At 37.0% G+C, this 21385-nt stretch overlaps 1 protein-coding gene and 1 pseudogene across 2 annotated transcripts; both read left to right on the plus strand.

Annotated features, from left to right (window-relative positions):
* Positions 1 to 9254: 9254 nt before the first annotated feature.
* Positions 9255 to 13069, plus strand: LOC126725057 (receptor-like protein EIX2; annotated as a pseudogene).
* Positions 13070 to 13290: 221 nt separating this feature from the next.
* Positions 13291 to 20011, plus strand: LOC126725058 (uncharacterized). 2 transcript variants are annotated; one of them, XM_050429558.1, is made up of 4 exons: positions 13291 to 13554; positions 13851 to 13945; positions 15292 to 15566; positions 18823 to 20011. In XM_050429558.1, exons 1-4 carry the CDS (start codon positions 13525 to 13527, stop codon positions 19632 to 19634), a joined length of 1212 nt encoding a protein of 403 aa, XP_050285515.1. In that variant the 5' UTR covers positions 13291 to 13524; the 3' UTR covers positions 19635 to 20011. The 2 variants fall into 2 exon arrangements, with proteins under 2 accessions (XP_050285515.1, XP_050285516.1); XM_050429559.1 differs by having other exon boundaries at positions 13506 to 13554; positions 15278 to 15566.
* Positions 20012 to 21385: the final 1374 nt, after the last annotated feature.

Genomic DNA, 21385 nt, shown 5'->3' on the forward strand with positions numbered 1-21385 from the left:
ATGCTAAAAACCTCTTCTTATGATGTTTTCCAAAGCACAAATGCATTGGCAAAAGAAAGCATAAATGATGTTTCCTCTTGTGTGGTCACATGTAGTTCAAACTTTAAGGGGATGTTTAGTACATATGTTTAAACACATGTTTTCAAATACATATTTTCAGTTTTTTAAACAACATTTTGAATGTACGCTTGATTAAATTCTTTGTCATGAAATACTTTCAATGATCCTATCAATGGGGGCAATATGTGAGCCATGACCTAGCCTTGGGAACAACACGTAAACGTGACCTTTTCTACAACGACAATACACAAGACATGGCATAATGTATTCGCAATATTCTTTACTACATGTATAAATTGAACTGTTAACAATATAAAGTGAAAGAGAAAGACTGAATGGTCTGTATATTGATATGTGTATAATAATGTACAATAGAGAGCCTTATATAGGCTAGATATGTGTGCTGTACAAGTAAAAAGGAGTAAACTACAAGTACAGTATACTGGACTAAGCCCAATGGGCTAAACTAGTCTAAGCTATACACTAACATCCCCCCTCAAACTCAAGGTGGCAAGGAGGAAGCCAACTGGAGTTTGGATATAAGATCTCGAAGACAACCAGGCGGGTGAGTCTTGGTAAAGATATCAGCAGGCTGGTCAGCAGAGGAGATGGAGAACAACTTGAGATTTCCTTTCTTGAGATGCTGGCGAGTGATGTAGCAGTCGATCTCAATATGCTTGGTGCGTTCGTGGAAGACATCATTATGAGCAATGTAGATAGCACTATGATTGTCACAATAAAGAGGAGTGGCAGTGGGCTGTGGAGCATCCATGTCAGCCAAGAGCTAGCAAAGCCAAACAAGCTTGCAAGTGGTGTCAGCAAGGGCACGATACTCAGCCTCAGTACTGGAACGGGAAACCACATCCTGCTTCTTGCTGCGCCACAAGACAAGAGAAGTACCTAACAGGAAACAAAAACCTGTGATAGAGCATCGATCAGTTGGATCACCTGCCCAGTCAGCATCTGAATAAGCACGAAGCTCAAGAGAAGATCGAGAGGAGTAATGCAGACCATGATAAAGTGTGCCTTTGATATATCGGAGAATCCAAAGAACAACAGCATAGTGGACAGAACGAGGTGCATCCATGAACTTACTAACCATACCCACAGCATGTGAAATATCCAGACGAGTAATAGTGAGATAGATCAAACTGCCAACCAACTGACGATAGCGAGTAGTATTGGATATAGGTTCACCATCCAAAGGTGTGAGCTTTGCATTGTATTCTAAAGGAGTGGAAACAGTCTTGTTGTCGGTGACACCGGCTTTGGAGAGAAGATCAGAAGCGTATTTAGCTTGGAAAAGATAGTATCCATCAGAGGATGAGGTAACCTTAAGCCCAAGAAAATAGCTGAGAGTGCCCAGATCTTTCATCTCAAAATGCTAACTAAGGAAGTACTGAAGAAAGCGGATACCTGCAGAATCATCTCCAGTAATAATCATATCATCAACATAAAGAAGAATAAGAGTGATACCAGCAGAGGATCTTCGGACAAAGCAGTGTCATGAGGACTCGAAGTGAAACCCTACTGAGCAACAACTGAGCTAAATTTTTCAAACCAAGCTCGAGGAGCCTGCTTGAGGCCATAAAGAGCATGGCGAAGGCGAAAAACTTGACTGCCTGAGTGTGGATAGCCAGGGGGTGGTTGAATGTACACTTCTTCATGGAGGTCTCCATTGAGGAAAGCATTCTTCACATCCATTTGATAAAGAGGCCAACGATGAACAGCAGCCACAACAATGAGACATCTGAGAGATGTAAGGCGAGCAACAGGAGCAAATGTTTCCTCATAGTCAATACCATACTCCTAAGTAAAGCTCTTGGCAACTAGGTGAGCCTTGTATCGTTCAACAGATCCATCAGCCTTGGTCTTGATCTTGTAAACCCACCTACAACCTACTACAGACTGATCATGAGGCAAATCAACCATATCCCAAGTGTAATTCTTATGAAGGGCATCTCGTTCTTCGTTTATAGCTTGCTGCCAAAGAGGGTGAGTATGGGCTTCACGATAGGTGTGAGGTTCATAGAGGGTGGCAAGAGCAAAAGAGCAGTGATAATCAATGAGATAAGGGGGAGGAATGCTTACCCGAGTGGAACGACGAAGTTCAGGACCAACAGAAGACTCAAGAGAGGGTGGTGCCACAGGATCCAAGACAGGCGGGTCATATGCCGGAGATAGAACCGGAGATGAGTCGTTTGGAGAGGCAGCTGATGTTGAAGAATCCTCCACAAGTTCAGGATAGAGAGGGAGGAAAAGATCAGTAAAAATGGGAGACTCTGAGGAAAAAGATGCAGGAAACTGCTGAAGACTCGTGAAAGGACGATGTTCTCAAAACTCAACATGACGGGAGACACGAAGGCGACGAGAAATGGGATCATAGCAGCGAAACCCCTTTTGAGACACACCATAACCAAGGAAACAACAGAGACGAGTACGAGGCTGGAGCTTTGTTCGTTCATGAGGAGGAAGAGAGACAAAGCAAGCATAACCAAAAACCCGAAGAGAGGATTAGTCAGGAGTTTGACCATAGAGAAGCTCAAATGGTGATTTGTTGTGTGTAGTTGGTGAAGGAATACGATTAATGGTGTACACGGTAATGAGTGCAGCCTCACCCCAAAAGCGCTCAGGAAGAGAGGCAGAAATGAGAAGGGTGTGGACAACATCAAGAATGTGACAATGTTTTCGTTCTGCATGACCATTTTGTTGAGAGGTGTAAGGACAAGACCGTTGAGGAAGAGTACCATGATTGTCTAAAAAGGATAAGAAAGATTTATCATTATATTCTTAAGCATTATCTGATCGAAAGACTTTGACAGTGCGATTGAACTGTGTTTCAATCATTTTATGAAATGTTTGGTAAATAGACACAAGTTCAGACCTATGGTGAAGCAGATAAATCCAAGTATATCGAGAAAAATCATCCACAAATATGACAAAATATTTAGATCCCCCCTTAGTGGGAACAGGTGCAGGACCCCAAATATCAGAATGTATAAGATCAAAAGGGGCAGAAGAAAAGGAGTCACTTTTATTAAAGGGCAATTTTGTTTTTTTGTTTGCCAAAATGACAGGAAGTATAATCAAAATTTTGAAACTGAACTAAACCTAAATGATCTTAAGAAGCTAACAACTGAAGACGAGATAAGGATGGATGACCAAGACGAGCATGCCATAGATCAGGTGAGGAGGTGGCAGTGGTAGCAACTGCAGAAACAACTTATGAAGGAATCTTCAAGTCATGAACCTCAAATATGCGACTAACTTTACGGCCTGTCTCAAGCACTTGACCCATCTGGGGATCCTGCACATCCACACCATGATTAGTAAATAGAAGATCTACGCCTAATTTACAAAGTTGACCAACAGAAAGCAAATTGAGGGATAACTTTGGAATATGAAAAGTGTCATTAAGGGATAAACAAGGAGAAGAGATTGTTCCTTTATGACTAAAAGGCATAGGAGTTCCATCAGCAGTGTAAATGGTGATTAGATGTTCTAAGGGTGCCTTATCAGAAAATTGGGATTCATCAGGAGTCATATGGTTACAACATGGAATATCAAAAAACCAAGATTGTTTACCTGAGGTGACAGAAAGGGCAGTGGAAGTGCGGGATAAAACATGTTGAACAACTGCCTCAATATCAGCCGTAGTAAGTGAGGAAGCCAAAGATGGACCTGTAGGAACCGATGGATCTGAAGGACATACAGTAGCTGCCCAAGGAAGAGAAGCTTTATTATGCTCTTGCACAAATTTCTGCAGTTTGTGACAAACAGAGATGTTATGGCCTTTGGTATGGCAAAACTTGCAGCGAGTACCTTTGGAAGACTGAGAATTGGGATGCCCAGAGTTTATTCGTGGAGGAGCAGTGAATGCAGCAATGGGAGGTTGTGGAGAGGGTGTAGCCAATACATGATCAGATGATGACATGTGATAAGTAGGCCGACAGTTCTCCTCAGAAATGAGCTCCTTGACTGCAGCATCAAGAGAAGGAGTAGGAGACCGGCTAAGCAGAAAAGCCCTAGTAGGTTTAAAATCCTCACGTAAACCCATCATGAAGTGCATAAATTTACGGCGATCCCGATATTTGACAAAGAGCTCAATGTTCTTAGAACACACCAATGGAGGATCTGCAGTAGAGAGTTGTTCCCACATAGTAGAAGTCTGAGAATAAAAATCAGAAATAGACTGACCTGTCTCTTGGCTCATTTGATAGAGCTTTGATTCAATGTGGAACTCCAAGCTTGAATCATTAGTGCAATTATAGCGATCAGCCAAAAATTTCCAAGCAGCCTCAGCAGTTTCAAGACGAGGAAGAAGATTATGAATGGAGGGAATAGAGGTATTGATAAACCAAGACAAGATCTTACTCTGAATACTCTCCCATTCCTCTAAACGTTCTTCATAATCATCTGTTGTAACAGCAGTCTTGGAAGACTCTTCAGCAACTGTGGCTTTGGACTTAGGGTTTGGTACTGGCTTAGGAATTGAACCAGTCACATATCTCCACAGTTTACAACCCTTGAGAAAGACAGTCATATTCTGAGACCACGTATGATAACTAGTAGGACCATCCAACATAATAGTGATAGGACGTATGATATCTCGTTCATTTTATTGAGTCATAATGAGGAAAATGACCAAAATTTGGGATTTAGAGACCTCAAATGCAGAAACGGAGCTCAAAATCAGAATCTACACGAAAAACTGAGCAAGACAGGTCCTGTTGAAAAATTTTGACTTTGGTCAAAGTCAATGGTCAAAGTCAACAATCAATGATCTGGTCAAAGTCAACAGTCAACGGCTGATGTGTGCTGACGTGGCAATGTGACGTCACCCTAGGGCTGACGTGGCAGTACGTGAAGTGGAGTAGGCGCGTGGGAGCGCGTGTGGCTGGCGCATGAGAGACACTGACGGCGCATGACGGCGCGTGAAGCACATGCTCGTGAGGCAGAAACTTCAACCAGCGCGTGGAGGCACGTGTGATGTAGTTTCTGACTGTTCTTGGTTGGGTTTTTCTCGGGATTGGCTGTTCTGTCACTCTATGCCTTTGCTTTGGTAGTTGGATGAGCAGAACGATGATATCCGAGAGTTGCAGGAAATGTAGGCGTGACGGCGATGACTCGCTTCTAACAGTGACTACTGGATGAAGGCGAGGGCAACGGAAGAATGCCGGAGATGTCCACAGGAACCAGAAAGTCAGAGGAATGGCTCTGATACCATGTTAACAATATAAAGTGAAAGAGAAAGACTGAATAGTCTGTATATTGATATGTGTATAATAATGTACAATAGAGAGCCTTATATAGGCTAGGTATGTATGCAGTACAAGTAAAAAGGAGTAAACTACAAGTACAGTATACTGGACTAAGTCCAATGAGCTAAACTAGTCTAAGCAATACACTAACATGAACAATCGTTTCTTTAAACTATACGCATCTATTATGTTCTCTTAGTTGTGCCTAAATTTTTAGGTTAAAACCTAAATGAGATAATTTGGAAAATAATATTAATTTGATAATACTCCTAATTATTTTCCAAATCACCAAACCTAACGGTTGCAAGAAGAGTGGAATCTGGAAAGCCTTAGACTTGGATAATAAATCTTAGACCTTTAGACCCTTCTCTAACGTTTTCAAATCCATTCTTCTGCAACTAGAAAATTCAGTACCTCTGAGGATTATTCCTAGAAAAAAATTTCTCAGGTCAGGGCTAAACAGCCCAATCGAACAATTGACTCAAAATGTTGATTTTGAACATCACAGCGGACCATTTGACCAATGACTCACATATCCCATTTTTTAAGGAGTTCGTTGCTCTACATTGTTTGAATTTATGCACTTTCCTAGTCTAGGGTTTCAAAAACTTTGTAATTTCTTTAATCATGCATTTTTAAGCATCAAAATTTTACTCTTTTAATTCATGCATGTTCCAAATTGTGTCTTGGTTGTTTCTAGATGATGTATTTGTTCCAGTTGGGTCTACTGTGCTCCATTTTGTCCACTTCGGTCCATTCACTCCATTTTGGTCCACTTCAGTCCTTTTCGTCCAATTCAGTCTATTGTGGTCGAATTCGGTCTATTTCAGTTCATTTCGGTCCATTTTGGTAAACTTTGGTCTATTTCAGTCCACTTCAGTCTATTGAGGTCCGCATTGGTCCATTTTAGTCCAGTTTTCAGCCCACTTTGGTCTGTTCAATACACTTTGGTCCACTTTGGTTCATTCGGTCCAGACAGTCCACTTTACCTCAGTCCATTTTGATCCATTCAAAGTTCTTTCCTTAATTGCTTTTACTTTTTTTGTCTTTGCAATGTTGTCATTATAAGTTCTAAGCCATTGTAATAGAAACTTGCTTCCTTTCCTGCTGGCTGAGAAATATAGTTCTTTCACATAATCTTGCATTCATTGTCTCCGGTCTAAGAACGTTAAAATGTTCACAAACTGATAGACCTCTTCAGTGGTGCCATGTCCAAGTTGTCTTGAGCAGTTGAGCTGTTGGAGCTGAATGTATAAACATGTTAAAAATTAAAGAATTCCATTCTCAAATGTAAATAATCTCTACTTGTCTCTAGTTTTGGAAGATCTTGAGGATTCAAATTACACGCTATAAGGACATGAAGGACAAATGGACAATGGAGGGTTTGGAATGCTGATACAGGTGTGGCAACAATAGCAATAATTGGCTGGTTAGGAATGTCAATGTTATTGAATAGTTGGGGTTTTATTCATTGTAGCATCCATGGGCACTGCCACAGTTTGAAGTGCCCAAATTTGGTTGAGGGTAGAAGTCAAAAAGTCTGATAACAATGATACTAAGGAAGAAATCTAGAAGTTGGACGTTTGACATGGCCTTACATGAAAATTATGCCACACGGTGGAAAATGCATAATGGAAAATTATGCCATAGTGGAAGAAGTGAATTGTTAATGAAAAGAAGTAAAAAAGTCTGATAACATTGATACTAATGAAGAAATCTAAGCGGCTATGTGAAAAATGATCGTCAAGTGGAATATAAAAGTCCATTGTTCTGCTATGAGTGTTCAATTTTATGTTCCACCAGCTATATTATATTATGTTTGATTTTCTTTGTCATCACAAACTTGATTACTTTATTAGGAAAAAAAAATGACATATAGCAAATTGCAATTGGTGACAGATAGAATGTAACAAGGGATTTTTATTCCGTCCAATGAACCTAGCACATCTCATCACTTATGTGTGATGAGCATTGATTTATGAGGGTTTGGCTTAAAGCCCATATTATCAGTAATGAAATCATGTCATATGAGATTTTAATCGATCATGAGCCTTGTGTTCCAGACAAATGTCCCCTAAATGAATTTCCGGATGTGTATTTTTTGTATACTCTCATTTTCTGATCTAATTCTAGTGACGCTCATCCCTTAATTATTGTATCAAAAGCACTAAAATGGAAAATAGTTCACCAAAAAACCAACCTTTAGCATGGAAATTTTGATCCAAATATTAACTCCATCAGAGCATAAGTACTTGGAAACTGATTTTTCAAAAACTGACTAGAAATACATAGGTCAATATAGATAAGGATCAGCCCTTCTAGGATGGTCACGCAAAATGATATTGGAAACATTTCAGTATGGACTTAAATAAGAATAAAGCTTAAAGCATAAAACATCCTAACTAAAACGCATATGCTTGTTAGCACTTAATAGGATCTCTACATGCCTCTAGTTTTGCAAGATCTTGAGGATCCAAATTACATGCTGTAAGGACATAAAGGACAATGGAGGGATTGGAAGACAAGGGGAATTCTCTGCGTGTGTGCACAGGGGGATGGAATCCCCGAAGCAATGGTGTTGCCGGTGTTGTTGTCATGCTGATACAGGTGTGGCAACAATTGCAGTAATTGGCTGGTCTGGAATATTATGGTCATTGAATAGCTGGGGTTCCATTCATTGTAGCATCCATGGGCACTGCTAAAGTTTGAACTTTGAAGTGCCCAAATTTGGCTGTGAGTAGATCTAAATTGCTGGGAATTAGGAAACCACAGAACACAAAAATTACTACATTACTCTTTCCAATGAATATCCAATGTCTAAATTTAAATAGATCTTACTGTTTATATCAACTAGTAGAATATTGGGCAAAGGTATCAACCTTTAAATAATAACCATTTCGCAATCATGTCATTTAATGCTGAACTTAAATAAGAATTTACTTTTGTGCAAACAGATTTGCATAAACAGAGTTCCATACATGAGATTTTATTTTTCTGCAATAAGGAGTAACAAAAACGAAAGAAAGGGACAAAATGCCGAAGGGCGGAGCTACATGTTAAGGTGGGGGGGGCCATGCCCCCCAAAATTTTTGAAAATTTTTTTTTACTATATAGAAATATTTAATATTTTAATAATTAGCCCTCAAAAATGGGACTTGGCGCCCCCCCCCCCAACTATTTGAGTTGGCCCAATAATGTTCTTAAAAAAAATTGTCCAATTTGTCTAGTAGTTATAGAGAATGTATTGTTTCTCAAATTCATTTTTTATGGTAAAATGTGTTCTCGTATTTTTTAAAGTTTTGGATCATTTATGTCTTTGAATACTTCATTAATTTAATTGAAATTTTTTTACTCACAACGATAGACGATTTGGTAACTTATATTGAAAATGAAAATTGTAAGGATTTCACTATGGAAGATGGTGAAAGATTAATTTAATTCTATGAAACATTTAGTTTTAAGGATTTATCATGAAAGATACTAATTTTTTGTGTGTGTATAGATACATGTGTTTGTGTATGTGTATAAAAGTTTGTATAAACTAATAAATTAGCAACACAAATCGCCCCTCCAAACAAAAATTTCTTGTTCCGTTAGACCAGAGACATATACAATGTGCTCATTGGATAAAAAACCTTTCCTGATGACTTTGCAAAACAAGTCACCGAACCAAAAAAAAAGGTAAATAGGTCAAAGTCTTGATGACTTTGATACAAAATAAACAATTATTTCTACGCGTTAAAGTGAAAGACGGTATTGATCTTTTGGCGTTTGGCTTAAGTCAACAAGTCAAAGTCTTCATTGAAAAAATTATCTTGATAAGATAATGATTGTTTCGAAGAATCACTATAATTTTTTCAACAAGTCAAAGTCTCATCAGTATATATTATCATACCCAGTAGATTCATCAGTATATATTGTCACGAGCTAGTAGTCTCCAATTGCATCACCTCCACTACTCACACTCAGCTTCTCTTCCTTCGTTTTTGTTTTTGCTTTGTCATGGGTGCCTCTTATGCAACTCATGTGCTTTTCTTAATATGGTTCTTTGCTGCTACCTTCAGTTTAAGCTTCTTCAAAACAATGTCAAATGAGGTCTCTTGCAATGAAAAAGACAAACAAGCACTTCTTAGCCTCAAACGAGGCCTCACTGATCCTTTCAACTTACTCTCATCATGGTCTAGCCAAGAAGATTGCTGTATATGGGATGGTGTTCATTGTGATAACAAAACCAGTCGAGTCACAGAGCTCCACCTAGCGTATACCGGGATAGGGGGTGAAATTAGTCGCTCATTGCTTGAATTAGAGTTTTTGAATTACTTGGACTTGAGTTTCAATGACTTTAATCGTACTCCTATTCCAATTTTCCTTGGCTCAATGGGTAATCTCACACATCTTGACCTCTCAGACGCCAACTTCTCTGGACTCATTCCTCATCAGCTTGGGAACCTTTCAAGCCTTTGCATTCTGTATCTTGGATCTAATTTTGATCTCTATGCAGATAATCTTTATTGGATGTCTGGTCTCTTTTCCATTCAATACATTGACCTAAGCTCAGTTGACCTTCACAAAGAAACTGATTGGCTTCAAATAATGAGTAAGTTCTCCTCTCTTTCTGAGCTATACTTGTCCAATTGTAAGCTTGATAGTTTGAATCCATCTCTTGGATTTGTCAATTTCACATCTCTTCAAGTACTTTATCTTTCTGGAAATCATTTCAATCATGAGATACCTAATTGGTTCTCTAATCTCAGTACAAGTCTCTTAAAGCTTTACCTGGACGATAGTTCTTTGAAAGGCGAGATACCGCCCAGCATTTTCAATTTAGAGAAATTGGAATATCTATCCTTGTATCCCAATCATCTAATTGGAAAAATTCCAGAGTCATTAGGCCAGCTTAAGCATCTAACATATCTCGATCTCTCTTTTAATTCTTTAAATGGTCCTATCCCTGTATCTGTTGGGAATTTATCTCATATGAGAACATTATCCCTCAACCAAAATCAGCTGAATGGCACCATTCCAAAGAGTCTTGGGCTTCTCTCAAATCTAGAGGAGTTATATATCCAAAATAATTTCTTAACAGGAACTATAGAGGAAGGGTATTTCAAAAAACTATCAAAACTAAAGGATCTCTCTATGTCTCAACCACAATTGTTCTTTAATGTCAATTCCAATTGGGTTCCCCCCTTTCAACTTGAGTATGTCTCCATGAGCTCAATCAAGATAGGTCCTAATTTTCCTTCATGGCTACAATCACAAAGATCCCTCGGGTTTTTGGATATGTCAATGTCAGGAATTTCAAGCAAGGCTCCAAGTTGGTTTTGGAATTGGACTTCAAATGTTGAAGCTATCGATCTATCTGACAACCACATAGAAGGGGATTTATCGAATATTTTGCTGAATTCTACTGTTATAAATCTAAGATCTAATCACTTCAAGGGTCGCTCAATATAGCTAACAACTCATATTCTGGACCCATTTCCACTTTCCTATGCCAAAAGGTAATTAGAAAGAATAAATTAGTGGTCTTAGATGCATCAAACAATCTATTGTCAGGAGAACTTTCTCATTGTTGGAGGTATTGGCAGTCTTTGATCCATTTAAACCTAGGGAGTAATAGTCTAGCAGGGAGAATTCCCTACTCCATGGGGGCTTTAGTTAATCTCCAATCATTGCGTTTACAAAACAATAGCATCTCTGGAGATATTCCTTCATCATTCAAAAATTGCTCAAATTTTGGGCTCATTGATATAGGTAATAATCATTTGACAGGGATCATACCACCTTGGATTGGAGAAATGACAAATCTGTTAGTTCTTCGTCTAAGATCAAATGAATTTAAAGGTCGTATACCTCCACAAATATGCCAACTTTCTTCTCTTAGAGTATTGGATCTTGCTGATAATAGTCTATCTGGTGTCATACCAAATTGCTTGAAAAACATTAGTGCCATGGCACTGCCAGAACTCAATATTCAAGTTTTTCCTTTTGAACCTTTAAAATATATGTATGGTTATGTATCCTACATTGAGAATCTTAAGTTGGTTCCCAAAGGTAAGGAATTAGAATATGCAAGGAATCTAGAATTTGTTAAGATCATAGATCTTTCAAATAACAACTTGTCTGGATCAATCCCTGCTGAAATTTGTGTTCTTTTTGAATTACGTTTTTTGAATTTGTCTCGAAATCATTTGATGGGAAAGATACCAAACAAAATTGGGAGTATGAAAGAGTTGGAGTCAATTGATCTCTCAAGAAATCATCTATCGGGGAAAATTCCACCAAGCATGTCTAATTTGACATTTCTTAGTTACTTGGATTTGTCTTACAACAACTTATCTGGTAGAATTCCTTCAAGCACCCAGCTTCAATCTTTTGATGCACTCAGCTATGTTGGCAATCCTCAACTATGTGGTGATCCTCTTCCAAAAAATTGCACAATAGAGGAAGAATCTTTGAAGAGATCACCAACTGGCAATGCTGAAGATGACTCTATAAATTCCAGCTTCTATCTAGGTATGGGAGTTGGATTTGCAGTTGGCTTTTGGGCAATTTGTGGAGCTCTCTTCTTCAATAGGACTTGGAGGCATTCTTGTTTCAAATTTTCTGATGACATAAGAGATTGGATTTATGTGAATACAGTGATAAAGTTGAATTGGTTATTGAAAAGCTAAAAGTCTTTCTTAGTAAGTGAAAGGTATCATTATCTAGCTAAAAGGTACTGTTTCAAGTAATATATTCTTAATATTGTTTTGCTCATATTAATGTGTAGTAGCCTACTTTAAATATATGATTTAATTCTTTGTTTATACTTCAGGAGGTGGCACGGGTTCATGCTCTTCAAAAGGCCAAAAAGAATCATTTGCAAAAGATATTTTCTTGATCTTATTTCATCCTGGATGTATCGTAAACATACATGAACAAAATATTTATCTATATAGTGATACTAGTCATTTAATGAAGAATTATTTCACCATTAGCATAAATTCAGAGTTCAGGTCATTGAAAATAGTGCTTCCTGTACTCATTGATTCATTTCACAATGGCTTTTCCATTCCACAAATTCCAAGAGCTCTCTCTCTCTCTATCTCTCTCTCTAGTTTTAGTTTTACGGTTTTACTGAAAATACTGATCTCCAATTCTCAATAGCAAAAATGGGTTTTCCATTATGGAACCAACAAGCTCTACTCAATTGAGCCAAATCAATTACTTTTGTTGGACTAATTGAGTTTGGCTCTTGTTCTTTGGGCAAACCCATTACAATATTTGTCATGACTATTAAAACCTTCTTTCATTTAGGCCTTTGTTTTGTTTTTTATCTGTGTTTTTGTATGACCCATTTGCTCTTTTGTGAATGATATTCGCAGGCTATGAAAACTCTTGCAAAAGCCCACTTTTGCTAGGGATTCATGCTTAAAGGGCCAACTAAGGCCACCATATTATTGAAGCCAATGATGGGCCTTTTATTTATTTTTTAAATAATCAACAGGGAAAACCTATTAGAACGGATCACTTGCTAACAAAAATCAAGAGTAAACTGTATAAATGGTAAGATTATCTATTCAGGAAAAAAAGAAGGTAAGATTATCTCTTATCCTTTTTATTTTTAGACTAAAATGTTATTTTTATTCATAAACTTTATCAAAACATTATTTTCTATCCTTAAATTTTAAAAAATCAATTTGTCATCTCTAAATTATTTTTAAATATTTTAATTTTTGTCTTTAAATTTTAGAAAAGATTATTTTTCATCATTAAAATATTGAAAAAAATTTATTTTTGTCCTTATTTTGTCTCAAGAACTATTAAATAAAACTCTTTATAATGTTTAGAGATGAAAATAATATTTTGATAAAGTTTAAGTATCAAAATAATATTTTATTCTTTTTTTAAAGTATTTTTAAAATTATTACGGCGAATTAATTTCGACCTAACAAACCAAGGCAAAGACCACGGACAAGTCTTTGGCCAGGTCATTGAAATGTGAAACAAGAAATAAATTGAGAGGTCAAAGATATAGTCGACGTTACAACTCTAAAGTCGACACAATAGACGTTTTCAGTAACACCAAGGCACAGGCACGCCACCATAAAGGGTCGTTACGGAAAACGCACACTCTTCGTTTACCTTGCAGTCCATTTCGGAGTTCAGCTCACTGAACCAAAAAGATTGCTTTTTGGACTCACTGATTCATTTCACAATGGCTTTTCTATTCAACAAATTCCAAGAGGTCTCTCTCTCTTTCTTTCTCTCTTTGTGGTTTTAGTTTTACACTTCTACTGAAAATACTGTTCTCCATTTCTCACTAGTAAAAATGGGTTTTCACTTTTCCATTAAGTTCTACTCGATTGAACTCAATCTATGACTGTTATTGAACTAATCTGAGATGGGTTTTTGTTCTTAGTGCAAACCCAGATCAGTATTAGTCATAAAGATTAAAACTTCGTTTCATTTATGCCTTTGTTTTCTTCTTTTATGGTGTTTTTTGAATGACCCTTTTTCTCTTTTGTAAATGGGTATTTACAGGCTGTGAAAACTCTTGCAAAAAGTCCCACTTTTGCAAGGGATCCAAGACAGTTACAATTTGAAGCAGACATAAATAGATTGTTTCTATATACCAGGTCAGTTGTGACTGTGAATTTGTTATTTGAATTATCTCTCATATATTACCTTTAAAAATGAACTGTATGTGTCTACTGGCTAGTTTCAGTAATGCTGTTGTTCGTGTTTATGTGCAAATATAGGTAGCATATTGTAGCGTAGAGTGTAGACCATTTGATTGGTTTTAAAAAACCTCTTGAGTGAATTATTTTCCTCAATTTTGTTGATAAACGTGCTTATTTTTGAAGTAGTAACTGTTGTGGAGTAGATGCTGTGGTCAAATTAATTAGAAAAAATTTACCATAACAATGAGCTGTACCTGAAATGACATTTCCTCCTCCCATAAAATGGGATTAAGGGTAAGTTTTTGGATTCAAAACCTGCTGGGTGTGTAACTTACCAATATTTTTTTAAAAAAAAGGAGTAGATACTTAGATTCCAACCCTGTCAATTGGTATAATTGTGTCAGATCTAATTGTCCTTGCAGTGCCTTTAATCATTAGATGATGAACTCTTTCTCTGCATTTTATTTTTAGTTGTCCATGAAATCTCATTTTGCTTTAGTTGCTACTATAGCTATATTAATTTTCTTTTCTTTTCACCAATCATCCATTTCATATTCAACCTATAGCAATGGTCAGGTATGAACAATAACAAACTTCTTTGCCCAACACGTTGCTTAACAAAGAATGTTCAGTCTTGTAGAAATCTTAAAGACATTCCCTTCATCCATAGGCATATGGCAATCACACAGAACCCTTGGAGCCCTCAATCATTTCATGTATGTCGATATAATTTTTTGAGAATCATACTCTTTAAGAGAAGGAAAGATAGGGACGTAGTGCTAGCTATTGATCATGTAGATATTATCATTTAGGTTGTTTTCTCACTGAGACATTCCTTATGTTTTCCCTTTTCTGCATCCACAAAACATAAGAAAAAGGAAAAATATGGGCGTTGTGCTGGCTATTGACCTTGTAGAGATTAAGAATTTCATTGTTTACATTTAGGTTGTTCTCTCACTGATTGTGACATATCCCTTGCGAACCAAAATATTTGTTACTTCTTGACATAGCTTGATCTTAATGTTTGCCTCACTTCGATCCAAGTTTTAGCTTCTTAGATCTTGTGCATCAATGTCGAGTACTTCAACAAAAGATAAATTTCTTTTAACTTTTTGATTGATTAAGCCAAAAGTGAACATTTAAATAATGTCTATTGCATTTTGTGTAGATGCTATTTTGTTTGTTCCCTACTTTACCACTTTGCTTCATGTGAATTTATGCTTCCTTTTTCACTCAGTGTTCAACTTAATTGGGTGTCCTTTAATCTCAAATTTTTTCTCATGAAAGACTTAAACATCCAGCTACAACCGTTTGGGAAGGGATGCTGAGGAGGCAGATGCAGAGGAGATCATTGAAATGGCTAGTAAAGCCTCTCTTGCTGATCAACAGAAGCTAGTCCAAGAAAACATCCATGCTCAGATTAAAAGTTTCTCCATGTCTATGGATGAAATTCTTCTTCCTGATTCTAAAAGGATAGGTGAGGCACACGAATTGCCTCCACAACCAACAGCTGCTCCTCGTCGGAGTGGCCTTGGTTTTGCTGTTGGCAGGCATGACCAACCTACTGACTGTCCTGGTAAGATTCTGTTTGCAATCCAAAAAGCTTTTCCAATGTTGCATTATGTGCTTGAAATTGCATGATTGTGGCTTGAGATGTTCAAATCTTTGAGCTTTCTGATGACTTATCCTTTATATGTTTGTGGTAGTGGGATTATCTTGATTTTTCTTTTTTGGATAAGTAATGATAAATTTTATTAAAAAAACACAAACCAAATACAGCGGGGTGTACTCAGTGTGATTATCTTGTTCGAAGCAGTGATATTTGGATTTGTTCCGTCAATTACCTTAACTTCTTTACTAGTTTCTTTAAGCAAATGTAGTTATTTAATAAGTTTAAAGTTATTCATGTAGAGTTCAAGTCAACACCCATTCATTTTAAAAAATGAAGTATTGGGCAGCAAAATGGAGGAAACAGGGTGGTGGCCTTGGGGGTAGGGGAGGTGAGGGGAAGATGCCTTGAAGTTGATTGGATGGCATCTTCAAGGAGTATTGAATCACTATTTCCTGAGTACTGATTGGGAGTCTGTTGGTGTATCTAATGCTCTATCCATTATCTCTAGCTTCTATAAGGTCTTTTTCTTTTGGTAAGTTACACATGCATCTAGTGGGTCTTGAACCCTCGACCTCACCCTCCATCTAGCACTTGCAAGGGGAGGAGGTGCTAGTTGAGCTAGAGTTGATTGGCAAAAGTCAATTGGTAGAACTTTTGTACTTCTATAAGGTCTTTCTTGAAATCATGTTTTTTTTTTTGTTTTTGATGTGAGTCATTGGTAGTTCTTGATATTATATTTTTGGAATGATGATATGCTCTAGTTGCTAGATTTCTTTTTCAATGTTGCTCCGAGCATTCTCCTCCTCTTTTAAGAACAAGGTGGCAGGAGAGGTTGAGGGATCATGACCCACTCAGATGTGGAACTTACCAATAAAAACAAAAAGATTTCTTGCAAGCTTGCATGCTCTTAAAACTTCTAGAATATCTCTTGGCTCCATTTCATTGAAGTTAAAACTCTATGTAAGAGTATTTGTTCCTTGCTTTGCTTGCATTATTACAGCAAAACAAGTAATCTCAACCAGTTTGTAACCTCAATTGGGAATTTGTATATAGGTGCTTTCAATGGGTTAAGTTTGGGAGGATTAATAGATCTAGGGTATAGAGTTGTAGAAGAAAAGGTGAAGACTCAAACTTGGTTTGATGGGTTTTTTATGGTGATTTGATAGAGAAAATGTGTTGGGTGTTATGGTGTTGATAGGCAAGAGGAAGGGCTTTACTTAGGGTTTGGGATATAATGAAGAAGGAAAAGAGAGAAATTTATGGTATGGCCTGTATGAGTATGAACAGTACCATAAGAAAGAGAAGAAAAGAGAGAACAAAGAGAGAGAAAGTAAACAATAAGGCCAAGATGTAAAATACTAACTTGGACTCAAAGAAAATAAAACCTAAGATAGTTATGATCTCCTAGAAAATTCTAGATAAAAATAAAAAATACCTAAATTCACAGGATTCCAGAGATTAATCTTCTGCCCCTAATTACAAAATTGACCAGAACTTGTTGAATAAAAACCCAAATAAAAACTGTTTCAATCATAGGACACATATAACTAGACCTTTAAAACACCATGACTTTTACTTCGATTGGACTTGACACATGGCCTCATAAAATAAATCTTGAACAGTCAAACTTGTGAAGTGATAACAACTTAATCTTCCATGGCAGCATCAAGAACGTAACATTATTTACATTGAAACTTGTAAACCAAAGTGATTAATAGAGTTTGTATTAAGTTCTCAGTTTTGATAGATATTCTTCAGGGCCTTGATTGGAAATTGTTGGATGGGAGGTAAAACATCTAGCATTCCAGATTCATTTTATTCAAGAAATTGCTAGATCATGTTCAACTCTCATTTTAATATTTGGATGCTGTGTTGCTGGCTTACAAATGCCTGGACATGTGTTAGATGATAAAAGAAAAATTACTAGCAAAAATCCAGGTAGGGAAAAAAAAGGGTAGATATCTCTCGAAGTACAAAAGCCACTTAAGTCCTCCTGTTCAATCTCCTTATGTGGCAAGAGCTAATTGATGTTGTTTTTAATATATGAATAATGTCTCAAACTTTTGTCTGTTGTGGACCATATTTCCCGATACTGCCATATAAACCCTTGCCACATTAGAGGTTGGATGAGAGGGCTTCAACCTCAGTACCAGTTCCACTATACACAGATGTCAAGTATGTTTGATTGTTAAAGAACTCGTTACATCTGAGCATATAAGCAGTATCCCATATCATATTCTGTGTACTGGAATCAAATTCAAAGTAATTCTGTACCCAGATTTGACTGCTAGACAATCAGATTTGTTTAATGTATTTGTGTGTTTACTCTCACACACATGTACACATTTTGAGTTTGGATAACTTTGGTGTTATAGGGAAACATCTGAAGCATGAAATCTGTATCGTTATCATCTGCTGAGTTGCTTGTCCTGCAATTGAGAAAGACCATAGGTTTCCTTTGGTGGTAACATTTCTGTGTCTTGTCTGCTTCACTTGGCGCGGAAAACAAAAAAGTTAAGAAATAGTTTGATATGCATGATTATGCATCACCTCTATCTTCTTCATTTTTCTTAACATTTCAGTCGTCTTATTCTGACAGTTTCATTTGATTTTTCCTTATTGACCTTGCTGGCTTCAATAATACTTGAACTGCTTGTATTTTATCAGTTATTGTTTCATGGTTAGCTTTTGTAAAGTTGTCTAACAATCAACTGTTTTTACACATGCTGCTATTAACATGGTCAAGCAATGCCATGTTTGGCCAAGATGTTTAGAATTTTCATGACATTAGAATGCAATTTATGGAATTCTAACTTTAATATTTATATAAAATAAAATAAAATTTTAATTTTAAGATAAAACTACTGAATTTGGGAAGAGAATAAAAGATAAATGATTATGTGTCTCACATATAATAGATAATATGATTTTAGATAGAATAAAATGGTGGAAAGGAATGCATGTAACTGACTTAACTAACAGGATCCATGCCTAACTCCAAAAAATTGGGACTATGGCTTGGTTGTTGTTGTATATATTGTTTTGACTGTTACTGCATTATTTGGTTTTCTGTACCTATATATATTTAGGTACAGAAGAAGTCTCAATTAATTATAACAAAGTTTTCACTGTTTGGTTCTGATTTCTTAAGAGGTTGTGTCTGTCGTGTGTGTTATAGTTTCCCGTATAACTACTAATTACTAATGATTTTTCAGCACAGTTGTACCTGAAACAAGGCCATTAAAACGTACTGAACTCTCTGAAAGACTAAAGGACCTCATTGGTTACAAGCTCGATATCAAACCATCTCAAATACCCCATAAGGAAGCTGGCCAAGGTTTATATTTAGATGGTGAAGCTGATGTTGGTACTGCGATAGCCTTCTACCCTGGGGTAATATACTCTCCAGCTTACTATCGTTACATTCCTGGATACCCAAGAGTCGATGCACATAACACATATCTGATCACAAGGTATGATGGAACTGTCATCAATGCCCAACCATGGGGTTTAGGGGGTGAAACCCGGGAAGTTTGGAATGGCCTCAGCTTGGCGGAATTTAAGCCTGATATGCAGGCTGTTGATAAAGGTTCAGACCGATTCTGGAAGATGCTCAATACTCCTTTAGTAGGTACACAAGCGGGATTGAGTTCAGATGTATTGGAGCGGAGAAACCCATTAGCTTTTGCTCATTTTGCTAACCACCCAGCAAAGGGTATGGTTCCAAACGTCATGATTTGCCCTTATGATTTCCCATTGACTGAGAAGGATATGAGAGCCTATATTCCCAATGTGTTGTTTGGAAAAGCTGAAGAAGTGAAGATGAAAAGACTTGGCAGCTTTTGGTTCAAATTTGGGGGTTCAGGAAATGGTGGGCCCGATGTTCCTGTTCTGAAGACTCTTGTTCTGGTGGCTACTAGGGCACTTCATGATGAAGAAATTCTGTTAAACTACAGGCTGAGCAACTCAAAGCGACGGCCAGCATGGTATACTCCAGTTGATGAAGAGGAGGACCGAAGGAGATGGAGCTAAGTGAAGGTTAGCTAGCCATAATTGCATAACGTACCTTCTTACCCTGTTGTAGTTTTTCCTTGTTTCTTAGCTAGCAATCATATTTTTCATTCAACTGTTTTGAAGCTGCAATTACCAACCTTGGTAAATTTCAGAGTTAATAGCATCTATACGAAGATCATGCTATTCTGTGCTCAAGTTTTCTTTACATTCATAGTGTACGGGATAGCATACTATATGCTTGAGTTCTCTTCATATACAGAGTTTGGAGTAGCAACTGTTCCAAGGGATTGGCTGTTGTTACTTTCCTTTTGCAATTATTTGTCTTAAGAAATAATAAAATGGAAGGTATCACTAAACAAATGAGGTATTCAGACATTTGCTATGATTTTGTTTCACTGAAATCACATGAACAATAATGCACCATTCAGATGCAACATATTTGAACTGCGTTCAAAGGATTTGAATTTGGGTCTCTGTTATCCTCAATTAAGTAGTCATGATTATCAATCTACAATGCCAAGGGAATTGCATGTTGTTCTGTCTGTTTATTGCTTAGAATAGCAATGCACCTGCAAGTATTATAATGTTGAGCATCTCTTAGAACAGGACCAGTGGTACTACCTGCATTTGGTTGTCACTTCAGTCTGCCAAAACTTTATATTGAAATTCCTCATGCATGGATATCTGTTCACTGCTGCCACCTGCAAATCACACAACAATCTCCTCACACTTGATAGTGGTTTTGTCCTACCGTTTCTAGATTACAAAATTAAAATGTTGAAACATAACTTTCTACGCCCAACTGCAATGAATTTAATTGTTTTGAGTTTGAGTAGGATAGGGATCAAATTTATTTTTCTAGTAATTCTCAATCTAAAGTATGCACCAACACTGAATTAGAAGAAAACAGCAGCTTATAGATGATACTACATCCATTCTTCTAGAACTCTCATTTGCTGTACTCCATTTGAACTTGATGTTCTGGATGTCAGAAATCACCTTAAGTAGGATTAGTTCTTAGCACTTTTGTCATCCATGAGTGTCAGCTAGAGGCAGGCACAACGAGTCACATTAAGTGTCCTCTAATAAGTTCATCAGGAATCTTACCTTCAAGAAAGGCTAATTGTGATGGGCCAATGATTGGAGTAAGAAAGAGGTGCCCTCATTCCTCATAACTCATAAGTCTCTCGTGATTATAAAGTGACAATTTGGGATGCATGCCCCTCTTCCTTGTGACAATGTCTGGGGGACCTTAATTGTTACATATCAAACTTTTGTGACAACTTTAGGGTAATTATTCAATAATACGTTGAACTAATGCTCGCTCTTCTCACATAATTTGTAATTATGAATTCTATTGATTAAATTCATGATGGGGTTCACTATCACATGAGAGGCTCCCAAACTATTGAATAATTTTCTTTCTCTTTATACTATTTTGATAAAAATCATGTTATTTATTTCTGGGGTAGATACATATGGTCATATCAATACATGTAAGGTCGTGATTAAGGGATAATCTTTAAGGCGTTGTACATGACAAAATTACTTTTGTTTAATCCCTCTGAATTTCGGGAAAAGATCCTCTTCATCTAAAATTTCTTTTTAATGATTTGATTTAAATATTACAAATATAAAGGTGTATATATTGTCACATTTAATGCTCTTATGAGTTATGAGCACCCTGGTTCCTACCTTTAGACTCAATATCATGGTGCTTGGTAAAAGAAAAGGTAGAAAAGAAATGACGTAGTTGATTGAAATATGAA

Source organism: Quercus robur, chromosome 5 (assembly GCF_932294415.1).
Source record: "Quercus robur chromosome 5, dhQueRobu3.1, whole genome shotgun sequence".
In the NCBI taxonomy this organism is placed as follows: Eukaryota; Viridiplantae; Streptophyta; class Magnoliopsida; order Fagales; family Fagaceae; genus Quercus; species Quercus robur.

Bases quoted from the DNA above. Each gene is read 5' to 3' on its own strand.
- LOC126725058 (XM_050429558.1), top strand. From the start codon at position 13,525: ATGGCTTTTCTATTCAACAAATTCCAAGAG. The intron at 13,555-13,850 runs GTCTCTCTCTCT...GGGTATTTACAG, and splicing joins TATTCAACAAATTCCAAGAG to GCTGTGAAAACTCTTGCAAA. The intron at 15,567-18,822 runs GTAAGATTCTGT...TTTTCAGCACAG, and splicing joins CCAACCTACTGACTGTCCTG to TTGTACCTGAAACAAGGCCA.